The following is a 19056-nucleotide window of genomic DNA, read 5'->3' as shown; positions in this document are numbered from 1 at the left end:
CCCCGCCCCGCGCCCGCGGCGGGCCCGGCGCCCCCCCGTGCCCGGAGGCCAACGCGGCCGCAGGGAGCCCGACACGGCCGCGGGACACAAAACGTGCACAAAACACGAGATTTAAATGCTTAGCAGCCAAACACATTTATTAGTATTTTTTTTTCTTTTTTTCCAGGAACCCAAAAATAGTTTGTAGTTATATTGTAAGCAACTGAGTTGCACATAATACAATCATATCTTTCAAAAGAAACAAACAAACAAACAAAAAAAACAAACCAAAAAAAAGAAAAAAAACCGAAAACAAAAAACCAAAAAAGCTGTTTAAAAGCCCAAAAAAAACCTTCAGAAAACTTATATATAAGTATTACACCATCTCTCAGTTTCAATGAAATGACGACGACTTAATTCTTTATTACTCTTAACTTGTCACACTCCAATAAAACGTCACCCTTTTGTTTGTTTTTTTCTTTTTTTTTCTTTTTTTTTTTTTTTCTAAATCCAGCATGAGAAATACAGTACCTGCTATGGCAAAAATACACATAAAATGCAACATTTCAGCTTATTTGTACATTAGTAGAGTTTAAACATTTTATTGGTTTTTTTTCTTCTTTTTAAGTGAACCAGTGATCTTAAGTACCACTATACTAAAAGTAAAATAAAAATATAGAAAAGGAGGAAAAGGGGGCAGCCAGCCTTACAAGAGCACCTTCTAAAGTGCTGAGTTTCTGTGTCCATGGAAAACCCTTAGGAAGTTCAAACATTTCTGAGAACATGGGATGGAAATTAAGATGAAACCTGGATAAGCAAGACATTGCGTCATCTCCTCTACATTCTCCCCATTTGTCCTGTAATTTTCCTTACTGCCCACTATAGAAAGAGGGGAGAAACCAGAACTACGGTAAGGGTTTAGTAAAGGAAGCCATTTCAAGTATAAGAAAAAAAATAAACACTTACAGGTAACTTGCAAATAGCATCAATATACACACAGCCACTATTTTTATTATTACAACGTCTGCTTCTGGGGGACAGTGTTTCAGGCAAGAGGACTTTAGCTGTACCTTCCTGTTACCTATTTATGTGCAAAGTAGAAAAGCTGCCTTTTCTAATCCAGCCATTTTGGACATCATTGATTTTCTATTCAGCCACCTCATCCCTCCATTCTGTAAGGAGAGAAAAAGGGGGCATTATTTTACCAAGACTAGATGAAATGAATCTGTTTCTCCATTCCTCTTCCAGACACACCCTTCTCCTATTACTTGTTTGCAAAGAAGAGAAACGTGCCAAACTCCCGATGCCCACCAGTAGCCAGTTTCCTGAACAGGTAGAAGGCATTTACCTTTGTAAACATAATCCCTTATGTTTGTGGAACTCCAAGCAGCATTTCACACCTCCAGCCGAGCAGTGGAGATGAAAATAGATCAGAACGCTCCCCTGTCTGCTTTTCCTCCTCCCCTTTCCTCTTCCGCACCCAGGAAGATTACATTTGGTTATTTTTGTTAGAAGGTGGGTGTTTTTTTGGTTCTTTGAGGACAATACTTAGCATTTAGTTCAAAGTAAACATTGCAGAATTACCATCATCAGATTTATACTGCTGTTTGTTCTGCTTTTTAGATGAGAAAGAAAAAGCACTAGGCATCAGATGTTCTGCAGGCTTTAGAGCAGATGTGGCAGAAAACCATGATACCTCTGTGTGTAAATGCCACAGGTGCACTTGCATCACTTCAGCTTCTTTCTCTGCAGAATCACTGTACACACTTCACCTTGATTACTGGCAGAGATGGAGAGGGTGGCGTAGGGCAACAGTGGAGAGATGTTCCTAAGGCCACGGGGAGCAACGCAGGACAGAGAGGACCAGGGAGTGTCAGACAGAAGGGTTTCAGGTACAGAAACCATGTTCTTGATATTTCAAACGCCAAATTCTAAGAGGCATGGGCTCATATGCACATCCCTGAGACGCACATCCAAGAAAGAAGAAACAGGGACCAAGTGATTAAGAGGGGAGAAAGTAGCAGAGGTTCCCTGACAGCTGTGGGATTTACCCAATGAAGACCTCATCCCCCACCACCCTCCCAGAGACATTTTGGGAGAGTTGTAAGGCATATACACAAGCAGCATCTAGAATCATTCTCTCTGTTCCTACGTTCTGTTGGCAGGTGATGGCTTCTGTATGTTGTGGACAACAAGAAGAGACACTGCATTTGAAGTGTGACTGGTAGCACACTGAAATTAACTCAGGGAAGGACAAAGGAAGCTACTCTGCCCTTCATCCCTGGAGCAGCAGCATAAAGTGGCCAGGTTCTTCATCTTACAGTCCCCTCTCTGGAACTACGCACCACCACCTCCCCTTCCTGATGGCAGGAAAAGATGTGTCTACTTGAAAGATGACATTACCAAAACTGCCATTTAATGGCAGAGAGAAGTACACTAACTTTTTCTGATTTGGTGGTCTGGTGAATGAAGTACTTTGAGCTTGCTGATTCCATGTTGAAGCTTACCTAAAAGTACTGGAGACATGTGACCTGTAGCAACACTGGCATAACTATATAAAGAAGAGAAGATGGAAACAGGCATAAAGACTGAAGAGTACGAGTAACTGAATCTCTATCAACTTCTATCATTTAGGATCTGAGTGTCTAATGGATTGAATAATTTAAGAAAATCAAAAAGGTTATCTCCCCCTCCACGCAAGCAAAGAATGTAAAAAGAACTAGTGATCTTGCTGTGAAAATCTCATAATACTTCTATCATGCTTTTTTCTTTAAAGCACTTAACAAACATTACAAGTTGATCCTCACAAAACCCCTGTGAGGTAGGTAAGTATTATTAACAACCCCGCTTTACAGATGAAAAAACAAAGGCAAAGTAGTTAAATGACTTGCCCAAGGCAAGGGAAGAGTAATGGCCAATGTTAAAATTCAGGAGTTTCAGGCTTCCCAAACCTGTGCTCCAAACCACTAGTTCAAATATCTTTTTACAAAGGAGATAACAGATGGAAATAAAAGCCCATCAAGATTAGAAGGAAAAACTAAGATTTAAAAGGTTACATCAGAAGGGAAAATGTACCACGAGGTATTTTTATGAATGAGTCTAAGCTTCTGATTTTTTTTGTTTTGTTTTTTTAAAAGGCATTCTGACAGAGTGGAACCCTGATAAGATCACATCTGCAAGGCAGGCACAGATGCGAGAGTGATCATCAAGTCTATTACCTATTACAGTACTGTGAATGTCAACAAAAATAAAATTGCTGCATGAAAACACTGAATACAGGCAGGATAATATCTCAGTTTATGATATTACACCTAAGATAATGCCAGTACCATGGTTCACCATGGACAAAGGAAAAAGTCAAGTCAAAAGGTCCCTATTATAATGATGGAGAGAGCAGTGAGATCTACTTTTTTTTTTCTGAGGAGACTCTTCCTGGAAGCTCAGCAAGCCTCAAGGAATGCACATAATTCACAATGATTACATTTCAGAGATGTGAGGAAGTAAATCTTTTCTAATGATCATTATGATACCACCTTATAATAAAAATAGGATAGTTCCTTTTAAATAGAGGGGACCTGGTATACATATCAGTCTACTTGCCCTAAAATGTCAGATACTGTCACCATTAGCGCTAAGTCACTGGCAGCAACACCAGACAACAAAACACCAGTAGCTGCTGACATTGAAAATACACAGTCCTCATAGCTGGGCTTTGATCAGCACTAGAAAGAAAGCACTGTCTCCACCATCCTGCCCACAGCTGCTCTGTCACTGCATGAAGAATACCAGAAACAGCAGCCAAGAAAATGTTAGGGATAAGGAAGCGTGGATATCAAGGACTAGCCATATTCCAATTCTCCTGGAAGAGCACAAGGACTGCTGAAATGGAAAACGAGTAGTAAATCAAAAAAACCCAGTGCCTGTGGCAGTGGGTTTCCTGAGCTTAACGAGGGCCAGAGCACAGGAGGTGGTAGATATTCCCCAGGTAGACCTGGTGTCCCATTCACCCTTTAGGCCCTGGGTTAACACTGTGTGGCTGAACTCACCCTGTGCAAGGCTGAGAGCTGATTTTGTTTTGTAGCCAACATTGGTTACTCAAATCTCTGCCCAGTTATCAATTGGCCAGCTTCTGACAAAAGAAAGGCTGTTATCAATTCCTTCTTAATTCAAAGTTATCACTTCCCCACTTCCCCAAACTATAATGGGTATGCCATGGACACAGAAACTCCTGAACAGTTTAGCAAAGTATCTTTGTCCCCTGCACCCCCTTTGTAGAATGCATAGTTTACAATTCACTTACAAAATAAAGAAGCAATGCTGACCACATATGGGACCTTTTTTTTTTTTTTGAAAAAAGAACAAACAACCTCTTCTTAAGTTCAGTATCAAAATTCACATTTGCATAATAATACATTTCAAGGCCATTAGAGAGGAATGAGAGCGAAGCAAAGAAAACTGCAGAGTCTCTCCTCTCTTTGTCTTCCTGAATAGAGCTGAGGGATCCCACTGGAGTTTCTTTTCAGGGTGGGAATTACAAAGCGCTACAACAACAGCTCTTGATCTTGTACACCTCATGTTTTGGGTGGGACGAAGAGGTGAATTATTAGGGGAAAAAAAAAACAAATGGAAGGAGACACTGCAGATTCCCATGTTTAGCTACAAACAGCTTTGAATAAACAAAAAATTACTTCAGATTTTTTTCCTTTTAAACACTTCTACCTTACCATTTCAAAAACTTTTGTTTTTCTTCTTGTGTAATACCCTGTTCATTTAAATGGCAACGTTAAGTGTGCTGGAAGTTGAAGGGTTGAAAAAAAATTTCCTGTTTTGCTTATCAGGACACGGGCAGAGAGGGTAAAAGTGTGCCTGCACCCACTATTTAACAGAAGCTACAAAACATCATCTTCTCTACATATATAAATTTGTCTCAAACATCACTGTGTTCAAATTCTCCAGTGCTTACAAAAAACCAAAGCCACACGCACTCACACACATGCACACAAACATAAAGAGAAGCCACATAATACATATACAAACTCAACCTGCAACGCAGACTAGCCTAAAACTATCAACAGCTTCTGTGTGCATCACATGACATCCCTTTGCACCCCCCCCCCCCCCAAATCTCTACCACATATGAATACGTATTGTGCAGTGTAGAGACCAGCCAATGATGCTGCTTGTCAAAAGGGACCAGTGGGCTGCAATCTCAATGTCTGACCTCTTGAAAGAATAAATTGACCCTTGTCTCCCCTCCAGCCCAAGTGGTCTCCTCAATTAGACAGTCACTATACTCACAAAGGCACATTCATAAACACCACATTTAACTTACTGCTTGTAAAAACATAGGAGGAAACGTTAAGCGCTTATACCCCGACCCATTCCTACTGACCCAGCAAGAAGTATCACAACAACATATCACTTGGTGAGACCTTACTCCACCTTTAGAAGGTACATATTAAAGAAGTCTTTAAACACCTCTTTTAATTTTTTTTTGCATAAATGAATGCTTTTTTTTGTTTGTTTTTGGCTTACATATTTTGGAATACAGCACACTCACTATAAAGCTCTGTTGTAAGGCTACCCCCTAAAGTAAGGCTGTTCTACCTTGGCTTGCATTTTCACTTCGTTTTGCTTCTTTTCCACATGTCCCCAAAACAAAACAAAAAAACCCACACAGCGCCTTGTATAGAAAGTGTAAGCCAGATCTGGCAGGGAGAGGGAAGGGAAAGAAAGCACATAATATCATAACCATGTCACTAAAATAGCTATCCTAAAAAGCTGTGCAACCTCAACAGAAACTGATGAAGAAAATGATCACTTATGGTTGGTTGTGTTTCATCTGAAACAGGAGGAGCTTCCACCTTGTCTCAATTAATAAAAACAAACATAAAAAAATGAGGAAGTTAGAGCTGCAAAGGTAACAACACACATTAACAGCCAAGAAGAGGCATTCAGCGCTCAAGGAAACGTTGCTTGCCGAACACGGCCTCCTTCTACTGCGCACTCCAGTCTCTTCCCCTCTGCCCACCACAGTCAAGAATATTTGCTGCTAAAATACTTCAATACTTAACGCTGGCTGGCACCATGCATTCTTCCCTTTTTTTGTTCTTTTTCCCTGGAGTGCTCTGTATTACTTTACAGAGAGGCTGTCAAAACCAAGTCAAAAAACTCCCTTTCTCACTACAAAGTTTACAGGAACCCTAACACTGCTGAATGTCACCAGTCCCAACTATCACACAAACAGGGCAAAAATGGCTCTTTTGCAGAGGGCACTTGATTTGCTAGAAGCTTGCTAGGACTCTGGGAGACTTCTAGAGAAAAGCTTTCCTGCATAGCTCGATGAAAAGCAACGCGCAGGCAAACTGTTAATGCAAACAGATGTTGTTTGCTGCGCGCTACAGATGAAACTGCATCTACTGTGGCCTGACAAGTTTTAAAAGTAGGCTCCAACCCACCAGGAGCTATGGTGCTTTTTGTAGCACAGATGAAACCTTAAATCACTTTTCATACAAGGATCAGAAGCTACAATTACTACACCACAAAGTTTAAGGTCACGTAACACCACAAAATAGAGTGCTATAATTTTAAACAGGATCCTGACTCAATTTTGACAGAAATGTAGACAGACCCTTAAAGTCTACTGTAGGCAAAGCTCTGTTTGATGAGCCACTACAAAATGGACCTGTTTCCTATTATCTACTGCAAGGGAACTTTGGTAAAATTCAGCAACACTGGTATTTACAGTGATGGGACGCTTCTGCAGAACGTTGTGAAGGACATGGACTAGGCACGGCTGCTAAAGATCTCCAGTTTGGCTCCTGTCACTTAGTCCAATCAACAGGTCTACTACAGCCTAACAGCTGCTTTGTGGTTTAGGTTTGGATGTAAATCCAGGACAACAGGGAGTACCAACTCTGTCTACACTGGGAACCTTCACATATTGCTCCCCATTACTGTTACCATCCTTCTGCCACAGGTGGAAGCCTAGTACTGGAGATAAAGGGGAAGAAAGTTTGGGTTTTAGATATCTGTATTTTGATCACATTGGGATGACCATATGATCTAACAGTATCAGTTCCTAAAACTGCAAAGCACTGGCAAAAACAATAGACCTGAAATTATATTGTGTGCAAAATCCATTTAGACAAACCAACGGATTCTGTGTATGTTGCTTCAGGTTCAGGACCAAAGCTGCATGTCAACAGCATTTTTTTTTTCTCTTAAAATTAATTTCAACGTAGTTGTCTTGGTATTACTTTCCTGCCCATAAAGCATGCACACATATTTACAATTAAGAAAGCTGCTTCTGTTAAGGGAACTTTACATCTTTAGAAAAAAAACCCCTACCTTCTACTCAATCAGGACTATTACCCTGAGATGTTAACCAGCCTCCACAAAACCTGCATTTCAATCCATTTGAGAACCTAGATACTAAGGTCACATGATTTACAGTGAAGGCATTATATGCAACACACACTGGAAACACAACAGGTCCTCATCTGCTATGTTAACCCTGATCCAGCTCATTTCATTGACCAGGCTTTTCAAATTTGGGTACCTCAGATATACAAACAGTGCTCCTCTTAAAAGTCAATAGGCAAACAATATGCACAAACAAAATAAGGAACTTAAGAGCGACATCTTAATTATGAAGCAAAAAACACAATGTAACCAAAATTTCCCCCCCAAAAAACTACAGTACTATTTGGATGAACTATTAGGACACAGTGGAAGATGTGGCAGCATTTTTAAGAAGAAAAAAATAGGGCAAAAGTTCTAAGGAATAAATGCTTAGAAATTTCATGGAAAAAAAAGAGGTCAACTTAATATAAATTTTAAATTGTTACTTAATCTTTGAGGTGGTTATCCCACCAAGTTTTTTGAAAACAACCTGTTTATATTGCAGAGGTAAAAACATACTTGGCTTAACATTCTTACTCATTACAAAAGCCACTTAATGTGAAGTACAATTAAAAAAAATACATAAGAAAAACCTGACACCCTGTGATTATAAAAAAAAAACCCCAAACCAATAAAAACCCTGCTCTCAAGACTGCTAGGCAAGTGTCCAGGTAGAAACATAAAAACACTGGGAAAAGATGGCAAGTATTCCAAAGCAAATGTCAGAAGTCTAAACACAGGCTTCTGAGCTGTACCACAGCTTTGCTTGCTAGACTCTTGTCACTGCAAAGACAAAATCCTCAAATAGAGCAAAGAATTATCAAACAGATTAAAAGCTCTCAGCTTGATAGACACTGCAAGGTAGGGTAAGCAAGGATTTTTATCTGGAAAGAGATGCCCTTAGTCTAATCCAATCTGTGCTTTCCCCAGCCTCTTCTCCCTACCTTGCCAACATGCCTAAAGATGCTGCCAATGACTCCCTCCTGGGAACAGTTTTGTAAGAGCCCAGAAATACCCTACCATCAATTCCTGCTGACTTTTCACTGTTAGGAGCTCAAATGGTAGCAGAATGTTTACAACATTAAGCAATGGGTGTCCCCAGCAGCTGAGTCTGGTTAGCACAATTCTCAGATGCCCCTTGCAATGGTTGGGAGGGCTGTGACTAAGCCCCACAGATCGGTCAACTGTAGCTGGAATATAGATTAATGTAACTTTGACAATGTAGGGAAACTGTCACTGAGGAGACAGTCACTAACACTTACAGGATGCACATTCAGGAAACGAGGAGCAGACTGTTGTACTACAATAGGTTTGGACCCAGCAGACTGCTGAAACTTATGACTGTCAACCCTTCAGCAGTCAGTCACAATCCACTTTCAAGTGAATGTCAAGTCTGTCAGCTTTTTTGACTAATTGCTATGGTTTTTTCCTCTCTTTTAGGACACTGCTGATTTGATAAAACACAGCTTCTGGCAAAGCACTCAAATTCTCTCACTAAAAAAAACCCAATAAAATAAAATATAATAGAATCCTAAACTTCCTAAGTAAAGCCTCCTTCTACTGGCCCACGACAGGATTTTTAAAGCACATTATTATTACTACTGATGCATTATTTTCAATAGACTCACATGCACACGCAGCACAACATGAAAACACTGGGCAGCTGCTATGAGAAAGACAGAATTTGGCATCTGATTTCTTTTATTAATAATAACAACAACAACAACAACAACTTAACTACTATTAAGTAACTCATTGCACGACTTGCTCACGCGGGCATGCTCTTCTTCCCTTAAGAATGGGCACATCTATTTCCATGAAGTGGCTACACTGCCTCACTTTGCCTCGCCTTCCCTCCCCTCCCCTACTGTAGGGCATGTGGGTGCATGTAACAAGGCACTAGCGCGGTTTTTGTGGTTTGAGCCGAGCCGTTTCAGGCCGAGTAAGCCCCTGACCCCTAGAGCTGGGAGGCAGAAGTTGGCCATCCCAACACTGAACTTTTAAGTTCAAGACTGTAAGCCCTGACAGCCAGCAGCAACAGGGTGAACAGAGGAGATTAACAGCTATTTCCCTCATATAAAATGAAACGGAAAGACTGGGAGGTGGGGTGGATGAAGAAAAGCAAGCAGCAAATCTCCAAGTGGGGAATTAAACTGACCAAGTAGCTGAAAACAGGGAAGTTGATTTCCAATGTACATTTCCATGGAGTTTTTCCATATTCTTTTTTTTTTCTGTACTGAAAAAGGCAGGTTACTAAAACGACTTCATTACTGAGTATTCTGTCAGCACTGGCTTTCTTTAGCACTGCTCAGAAGTGGTTCAAAGAAGCACCATCGTGTATTTCCTGCTAGTCGTCCTAACCAAGGATTCTTTCAGTTAAACTCTACTGCATTTTAATAAGGTTTATACTTTCACTCTGCTTCAAAAAGGTGCTTGGAAGAATATTTTTATTTAGTTTCAATTGAGAGGGAATAGTAGGTTTCCATTCACACACTTCTCTTCTCCATGCAACTGCACACGTCTGCATGAGTAACAACGCACAATAAATGATAACCCTTCTCCCACAAATTGTTTAAGATTGCAATGAATTCCTGTTAATTCCTGTTGCTGATATTGAGAAGCTTTCTTAATGTATTTAAATTTAGAAAGTCTTTAAAATTCTTGATCCCTCGCTTGACAGTAACATTTGGAGATTTTTTCTTTTTTTCTTTTTCTTTTTATTTTTTTTTTAGCATTTTTATTTTAAAGTAAAAACTTTCAAACATTTTGAAGATTCAGGAACTTGTAAAAGTTTATCAACAAGAAACAGCCATCTATCTAGGATAAGGTTAAATAAACCATCTTCAAAAAACTGGCTTCCTACCCTAGAATTCCTGAGAATGCTTGCAAATTTAAAGCAGGAAAATAAAATGTTAAAATAAAAACAAAAACACTGTTAAATGCTCCCAGAGTTAGTCTTCATCTAAAATATATATATGCACTTTTTGGTCTTTTTTTTTTTTGTACGTTTTAATTTTTTTCCCTTTAAGCTTACAATGGAAGAACAATTTAGCTTTTCTTTTTAAATATTTCAAATCCCTCATTATGTCTTGTAAACAAGAGGGGCTCTAGCACCCGGCTTTCACCGTAGTATCGCAATGAAGTCAACTAGCCCAAAGTGCAGGAAAAGGGACCTTAGGGCAGGTTGGGAGAGAGAAGTGAGGGTGGAACACAGCAATGAACCAGCATGTATAGCAAATCATGTGACAGAACAGATACTGGCTTGCTCAGGCCAAAGGTGCTTCACTAGGAAGTACTGCTGGCACAGGACTTTTAAGAACCTGCTCTGCGTGTCCGAGCGTGCTTGGTCTTTGAGCAGAAACAAAGCTGTACAGATGCCTGAACACGAGGGTTACTAGCCAGCTAGCAGGAGCTGAAAGAGAGCACTTTGTTTCTTTGTGCATGGTGGGACAGGTGGAGGAGACATGATAGGAAAGTATTTTCCAAAGGGGCCAGAGTATGCTGCATACTCCAGTTCACTAAACAAATACAAACCTACTCATACTTTTTTACCACATAACGCTTTGCATACAAATCTACAGGCATGTGTATATGCAGCATTTCCCTCAGTCTTCCTTGTGACATTGGGGCTTACATAGAAAGGGCAAATTAAATTAAACAGCCATTTAATTCCCTAGCCCTTCCCTCCCACCCCCAGCACACAGGCATACACACACACACACATACATACACACACACACACACGCACCAACCTCCCCCCCCCCACCCATGACTTGCATCTGTTTTTGCTTCTGCCCACCAAACCCACGAGTTAAATGCATTAGACATGGTCATATCCTTCAATGAAAAAGTTGAAGAAACAGACTCCCCTATCTGCCCCCCTCCACCAGGTGATAAAGCACTACTCCTCCTGAGGGCTGGAATGGACAGGTATGTGCTGGTACAGAAGGTCAGCACTTTGTTAGACAGTGTAACAGCTGGACAATGCTGCATGGAAGTCCTAGCACTTATGGGAAAAGTACCGGCATCTCTCTTCCCTCTTCCCCCGGCCCCACCCCACAAAAAGCTTCCTGCTTTGTGTCAAGGGATGTTCCTTCAAGTCTAGTACAACTCTTCTCACAACAACAGGTCTTAAAAGTTTTGTTCCCAGCGCACACATGCACGCACACACTGGCTATCACTGTGGATTATAGGTCACCCCTATCCTGCCCAGAGTATTACTACACTGATGCTAAAAAAACCCCAAACCTTTCCTTAAATACAGAAATTAAAAAGCAACAGTACAGAAAAAAAGTAAAAACAAAAAACAAAAAGGTGCAATACTTCTTTAAAAAAAAAAGTCTTTGCTAGTTATATACCTCCCTAAGCAAAACCACGTACACAGGAAAAAAACACAACACAGAGAAACAAAAGGAAACCTTTGAAGTACACACTGGTTTAAGAACATTCGTAAGTAAACGTTTCTGTCAGTGATGGTCTGGTGCTGTAATGACACCAAGGCCTGGCACAGGTAACGCTCACCATGAAGGACGCAGGAAGGAGTTAGCTGCATGTGCTTTCAGGAGATGAGGCAGGCTGGCCGGCACTTTGCTGACACCATTTAGTTTTTTGTCAGTTTTAACAGAAGCAGTAAATCAACTAAAAGGCTAATTTGGTTGGGCTGGATTTTCAAGCTTTTGATGGATTTCTCCAGAATGAGTACAGGTGCTTATTTAAGTTTAGGGGAGAAAAGAAACACTCTTTATTAAAGGTACTGAAGCTTGCAAGAGACTGAAAAAGAACATTTGTCTATCTGCACAAAAAATGGCAATGTCTTATTTCCTCCTCTTTTCCCCTTGTTGGAAGAAATAAATGGCTTGCATTATATAACAAACACTCTAGGGTTCATTCAGTACAAAAACCCCACATGCAGACATAAATAAAGATACTGTTACTCAAATGACAACATTGTTTCCCCTCTCATCAAATCCTCTGGATATGGCAGTGTTCTGCTCTACCACAGGGTTAGAACAAGGGCTAGGAAGCAATTATCCACTCTTTATGATCTGCAGATTTGAGCTAGCACCCTGCTAAAACAAATTTAAAAAAACCTACTGACAAATTTTAATCCAGCCCAACTGGATTCCGCTTCAGCCACAAGGACTCCACCATGTCTGTCTTGCTTTCAGAATCAAGACATGCAGATGGCCAGCCAGCCCGTAGACCATCAGCAATGCAGCGTTTCAAGATTATATATATAGAGAAAAAAATGCACACACACAAACATGTGCACACGCACTCACACAGAAACAAGCACACGTGGGCAGTTACATGTGCCAGAACACACTGGTAGTTATCAACCAGCCAATCACAAAGTGTTGGTTTTTTTGTTTTGTTTGTTTTTTCTGTTTTGTTTTTTTTTGTGGGTTTTTAATTTTTAAATTTTTTTTTCTAGGTTTTTTTTTGTTTTTATTTTTGTTTTTAAAGTGAGGCTCCGTCAAGTCTTCCCCCCCCCCTTATTCTTTTGAACCCCTCCCCAACCCCAACCCAACATGGTAGACCTAAGGACGGAAACACACCCAGTGCAAACAAAGTTAAAAAGCTATTTTTTCAGTATATATGTTTCTTAGCAACAACTTCCGTATAACATGAAAAAGTGAAAAACTAGAAACTAATTTTTTTAATTTTTTCTGTTTAAATTTAAATGGTATGTGTACTTGCTTCACATTGTCTTTCTAAGTTGGCGTTCACGATTCAAGTATTTCAAGAGTGATATGTTCTCTTTTTGGATTCATATTCCAAACGAAAAAACTGAAGTTATATAAGGGAGGCAACTATGTGCTCAGACAGTCTGTCAATGACCCACCTTTTTTTCTTTCTCCGTTTTCTTTTTTCCTTTTATAAATGTATTTATTGCAAGTTGAAAAAAACGAAAAAGGTCAAGTTAGTGCTGCTGCTGTTCCAAAAAAGGTCACGAGGTCAGAGTTGAAAGTTCTAAGTTCAGATTGAATCCGACCCTCCTCCCAGAAGGTCTCCAGGTAGTAAGGGAGCAGGGCTGCCCATTCGGTGTGGATCCTCTACGCTTGGGACCCCCCACAAGCTTGAAGAATAGTTTGGGGGCCCCCACAATGAAGCGCCAGTGAGATCACCCCCACTGCTGCCGCCGCCGCCACCACTGCTCCACTGCCCAAGCCCTGTTGACCCACCAAAGAGATTCAAAGCAGGTCCAACTGGATCTGTCTGGTTCTGTCCTGTCTCCAGGGATTGCCAGCCCGCTGCGGGTGCACTCGGAGTTGCTGCAGGTGTAGGGGGCTGAGCTTGTGCCAAAAAGCGACTAACCTCTTCATCTGTAGCAAACTCAGCCAGGATGGTAGTGTTTCCCAACACACACCTACAGGGCAAGGTACAACAGAAAAAAAATTAGTTAGAGTCAAAAGGTAAGGGCCAGGGATTCAGACAGCACAGGAACAACACTAATAGGTGACCAAAAAAAGGGAGGTATCAGCTACATTGCTACAATGGAGTGGACATGGAAAACTTCAGCTGTTTATGACGGTGAAGCTCACCCAAAAGAAAAGAACTTCCATTTTGTATGGGGAAAAAACAAAACAAAACAAAAACTCCCCAACCCCCTTGCCCCAACATTCAGTTGTGCCTGAACAAAATCTTAATAAATTTAAACTGAGGTTCTGAACGTTACCACCAAGAGCAATAAAAGTGCCTATACCACATAGGTAAATGCACATACACCACCTTTCAAACAAGGACGAAGAACAGGTTAAAAGGCTTAGGAATTCAGGAGACTAGTAAAATACAGAAATTTTAGGGGCTTACACCACCAATCCCACACCCTTAAAGATTTCTGTCTCAAAACCTTGCTTACATGTGCAGTGCAGTCTGGGCCTTGGCCGCCTCCTGTTTGGTGTTATATCGGATGAGGGCGGTGCCCTGGGTCAGGTTCAGATGGAATGTCAGCAGTGGGCCATGCTGCATGCAGATCGTCCTCAAGGTTGACCCATCAATCTGAGGAAGAACAGCCAGGATGAAACGGATGTTTGTAATTATTTCTCCAAACATACTTTAATCCTGACTTCGTCACAGTAATTGAAAAATATGCGGCTCTCAGAAAGAAAAACAGATGAAAGCAGTGGGAAGAAAGCAAAGGTGACAGAAGTTCTGGTGTGCCACAGGGACATGGACATACGAATGGGATCCGTATGTGCAAATACATAAGGAAGTGCTACTTTCTTCCTTCTTTCCCCCCTATTTTATAATATATCTTCAAATGAGGGAAAAGGAAGTTGTGTGGTGGTATGGTCAAGGTTAAAACAGAGAACCTTGAAATGAACATACAGTTCCTTCCAAGCCTAACCATTCTATGAGTCTACGAATCCATCTGAACCTTTACACTTCTCTCTCCAGTGTACTGATCCACAATAAAGAGAGAATCCATAATGAAACAGTTATGATCTGTTTCTCTTTCCTACTAACTTAAACAACTCCAAAATATATTCTTCTTCCACTAAATAATTCCTAAAGCAGCATTGAAGTATTTTACACAAGCCAGACTTAGAACTGTGCTTTTTCCTCACTCTACTTCTTCCTTCACATCAAGGTAAACAGTCTTTTTTACAGAAGGAGCACAGCTCGCCATTTTGGGTCATGTGCTGGAGATCTCAGCTTTTCCTTTCACATCAACCCTTTCTTGCAGACTGTAGAAACAGGGTAAATTATCTGGCTGAAGAGGGGACTCTCTGTCTAGACCTCAGGATGCTGCTGATAATCATATAAGCTGTTCCTAGGCCTTGAATACTAATTAGGAATGCTGAAACCAAGACCTTCACAGAATTCATTTGGAATGGCAGCAAGCTTTGAGAATACTTGCAGAAATAACCTAACTAGACTGGTTTTGGCAGGAGCGCTGGAAAAATTCTGTGGTTTCACTATGGAAACAGTAAAGTGAAAACCGGCACTTACATCAAATTTCTTATTGACAACATCCCAAAGAACAGCTATAAACCATTTCACATTATAGTAATGAAATTCACCTTCACTTCTAAGAAAAATCTTTCTGTTCAATTATTTTTTGTAACTCTTAAGTAAAGAAATGTTTTAACAGTCACATTGCAAAACCTTAGCTTCTTAAAATTAGCTGAAGAGATTACAATAGAAAAACCATTCAGACTGCAGCTCAGTTTAGTAGAAATATGTTACATATGCTGACAAATCTGATTTTGTCAGATTTTATTCAAAAAGAAACAACTGAATAATTCACAAATCCTTGCTAAAGCAAACAAGTCCCCAGAAACAACCACAGAAAATACCTGTGGAGTGAGATTGTGAAGAACCAGCCAGTAGCTAGGACGAACTGAGCCACCATCACTCCAAGTAGATGCTGCAAATTATAAGACAGAGCAATCAAGACAGATTTGATACAAAGAAAAACCATCTTTCTTGACAGTTAGGTCTTTCAGAAAAAAAAATCAGCATTACGAGCCCTGTTAAAGCATGAAAGTCTAATCTTCAGTCCTGAAAACAAAATTACACCTTTGCTCGCAGTTCACATCAAGATTAATTTTACTAGATTTTATCTTTCAGGAGTTTCTCTCACACAGCAAGGATCTAGTCTTGAAAGGCCCTCTGTAGCAAATATTCTCTTCTGGCAGCTCTCAGCCCTTCTTCACTCATTCCCTGCAGCAGGACCTAGGATTCCACCCCCACTGCCCCAACTACTGACAGCAGATTTCCATTTCAAGAAGAAACTCTCTTTTTTCTTATTACCAGACAACTGCAACTTTCCTTCCTCCACACCACTGGTGCTGTAAAACATACACTGCTCAGGTCTGAACAGTGATGCTACCAGTTGGTTTGTTCTCACCAGAGCCAAGCCTTGAGTCCTGTGCCCCCCAGCCCCTGACCGATCGGGGTGCTGTGCTGTTCCATGGAGATGATGGTTTGGGGTTGGTCAGGCCAGGAGGTGGGCGGGGCAGCCCTGTAGTGTTCCTTGAGGAAATATGGTTTTTCCACATCTTGTTGGAGAGATGAGTGGGATTGTGTCCTATGGGATCTGGGGACCACGTTGATTTGTAATCACTGAATTTTGCTGGAAGATTAAAGAAATTGCATATATTAGAGAAACGTGTGAGATTAAGTACCTGTCCTATCACACCAAGTCTTTTGACTGCATTTATATTGGAGACAAGCACAAAACACAGGACCATACAGCAGTTAATTTATCACACCAAAAAACCCCCATGCTACATGTAAGTTAATATTTGCTTATTTTACATATGCTGATTTAAAAAAAGTAATATAACAGGATCCTTTATGATAATGTAGCTGTTTGCAGTATGTTACACATCATTAGTTAGATGAACTACAACTTTTATGTTCACACTACATTTAATCTGAAACTTTCTTAGAAGTTTTGGCACTACCGACCTTTAATGAAACTGAACCTTCTTCACGTAAAAAAAAACCTGCAGAGCATTGAAAGGAGTATTCACCATTCCTGGTCTACTAAGCTAATGCTGCCTCCAAAGATGTCCTCCCTACAAGATCAAAGCTTTCTTGAGAGTCGCAAAGCTCACACAATGTTGACACAGCAGTACTGCATAGAGAAGGCTGCTTAGCTGTGTGATGGCTGGACACAGCACAATCTTGTAGTGCTTTTTTTTTTTTTTTTTAATAGAAAGTATTAATAGGCAGGTGCCTGTTAGAAGACCTATAGTGGATATCCCTAACACATTTTAAGAACTCTTTATAAAGAAATGCAATAAAAGAGAGAAAAAAAAAAAAAGCACTCCCCAAAACACCACTATTGGTCAGGAATATTTGCAAGCTCTGCCTAAACCAATTTTTAAAAGAAGGCAGACTGCAAATTCTCCCACAACTTCTGACACCAAGGGACATTTCAAAAGTCCTAATTCCTTGAAAATTCCTCATTGTTCTGCACTGAGAACCAGCCAACACAGACGGGGCGGGGGGAAAGGCTGTGTCAGTCATTACCTTAATCGTGACTCTCATGTACATGTGTGCAAATACGTGCATTTACTTCAGTCACCAGCAGACGGTGGTGAATGAAATTTGAAATAAAGTGAAAAAGCACAGATTTATGGTATGCCAGGGCACCACAAAATAACACATCTGGAAACCAAGATCATAAAGCTTTCAGCATGTATAAGCATGCTTCAATTTACAGCTAGATCTCTGTATTTCCATGACACAGAAATGGTCAGTACCATGCAGGTTTCAAGCATTAACCTTTCAAAAGTGCTTAAAAACCTGCTTTCACTGGACTCTGCTTTACAGACAAGTGAATTCTAAATTTTCAGTTCAGATGATTGGCTCTCTGACTCTAAAACACTTGTGTCCAGCAGACAAAAAGAAATTGGTATGTGTCAGCAGTCTCATTTCCTCAATTTGACTATGACTGCAATATTTTTATCTCTTCAGTCTTTCTTATGTGCTAGACAAAAATTAAGCAAAGGCAAGAAGTTGCCAGATGTCACTCCTTTCCACAGGCTATAACAGAGGAACCTTCTATGTCACTAGAATGCTACATACACTGCTTCAAACCAAAGTCAGCCTACAAATCAGCAGCAGGAACTCAGCTTTTCTTAAGGACTAAAGAGCACTTTCAACACATTTGGTGAAGACACTGAGGTAACGCCTGAACACAGCTTCCATTCAGTATGATGAAAAAAACCTGAAGTTCAAGCCAGATGTAGCTCTCAGCTCTGTTCATCACCTCTGTTATTTATACACAATGCTTCATTTTTAAGTAATTGTCAAGACAATGATGTCTTCAAGAAAAAATTCTGGTATTTGAAAGAAGCTTAAAATCCAAATGGTTCATCAGGAGCAAGTATTTCCAGCACTTCACAGCGAAGTGTGTACAGAAACAGCTTTCAACCAGAAAGCTGTGGAGACCTTCTTATGAAGGATCTGAGACATATATTTAAGTTTATATATACAGGCCAACCATTAAAAGCAAGAGGACCAAATGTCTTCACTGTCCAGATTTCAGGGAATGATGAGTGCTATAAAAGGCAAGACAAAAACATTCCCTTCACAGCACTCCCATGTCCTAAAGTAAATAAAATCACTCACCCTTACTAGCACATACATAAGCAGGTAATATTTTTAAAGTTATGACATGTAAACAGACTGTACATGCACTGTTTTTATCTTTTCTTTTGCATCTGCTGCTTTCTACTACTCATTCTTTAACTTGCATAATATGCTGGTTTTAGCTGGGGGAGAGTCAATTACCTTTGTAGTACTTGGTATGGGGCTGTGTTTTGGATTTGTGCTGGTAGTGACACCTTAGGTTTTAGCTTTTATATTTTTCAGATTCTGTACTGCTTTAGTGTGTAGTTCTGAGCTTCATATTAAGAGATGGTAAGCTCTCTTCACAGAGTAACTAGAAAAAACAATTCCTTTCCCTAGCTTGGGACCAAAGACAATCGACCCAAATTTCAGGCCCAAGAGCATAAACAACGTGGACTGAAGAGAGAAAAACAAGAAGGCTGGGACTGCATGGGCTAAAGCTGTAACTGGACAATTAACTTCAATATGCAAATGGACCAGAACTTAGACAAGTGAGAGACCTCGTGACTGGTCATCCATTTTTGTGACCATTTTGGGTTCATTTTGGGTGTAGCCCTGGCTGGGCTGGGCTCTTGTACTGCC

At 40.4% G+C, this 19056-nt stretch overlaps 1 protein-coding gene across 12 annotated transcripts in view; it reads right to left on the bottom strand.

Moving 5' to 3' along the window:
* Positions 1 to 110: 110 nt before the first annotated feature.
* The window catches only part of TNRC6B (trinucleotide repeat containing adaptor 6B), a 132846-nt gene continuing 113900 nt past the window's right edge, over positions 111 to 19056 (bottom strand). For all 12 annotated transcript variants that reach the window (XM_059846486.1, XM_059846491.1, XM_059846488.1 and 9 more), the window contains 4 exons: positions 16241 to 16465; positions 15687 to 15757; positions 14246 to 14385; positions 111 to 13753 (listed from right to left, as the gene is read on the bottom strand). In XM_059846486.1, coding sequence (XP_059702469.1) covers positions 13363 to 13753; positions 14246 to 14385; positions 15687 to 15757; positions 16241 to 16465 — 827 coding nt within the window. In that variant the 3' untranslated portion in view covers positions 111 to 13362. The remainder of the gene's footprint in view (positions 13754 to 14245; positions 14386 to 15686; positions 15758 to 16240; positions 16466 to 19056) is intronic.

Source organism: Haemorhous mexicanus, chromosome 5 (genome assembly GCF_027477595.1).
Source record: "Haemorhous mexicanus isolate bHaeMex1 chromosome 5, bHaeMex1.pri, whole genome shotgun sequence".
NCBI lineage: Eukaryota > Metazoa > Chordata > Aves > Passeriformes > Fringillidae > Haemorhous > Haemorhous mexicanus.
The sequence above is the reverse complement of the archived record's forward strand: the minus strand, read 5'-3'. Positions and strand labels throughout refer to the sequence as shown.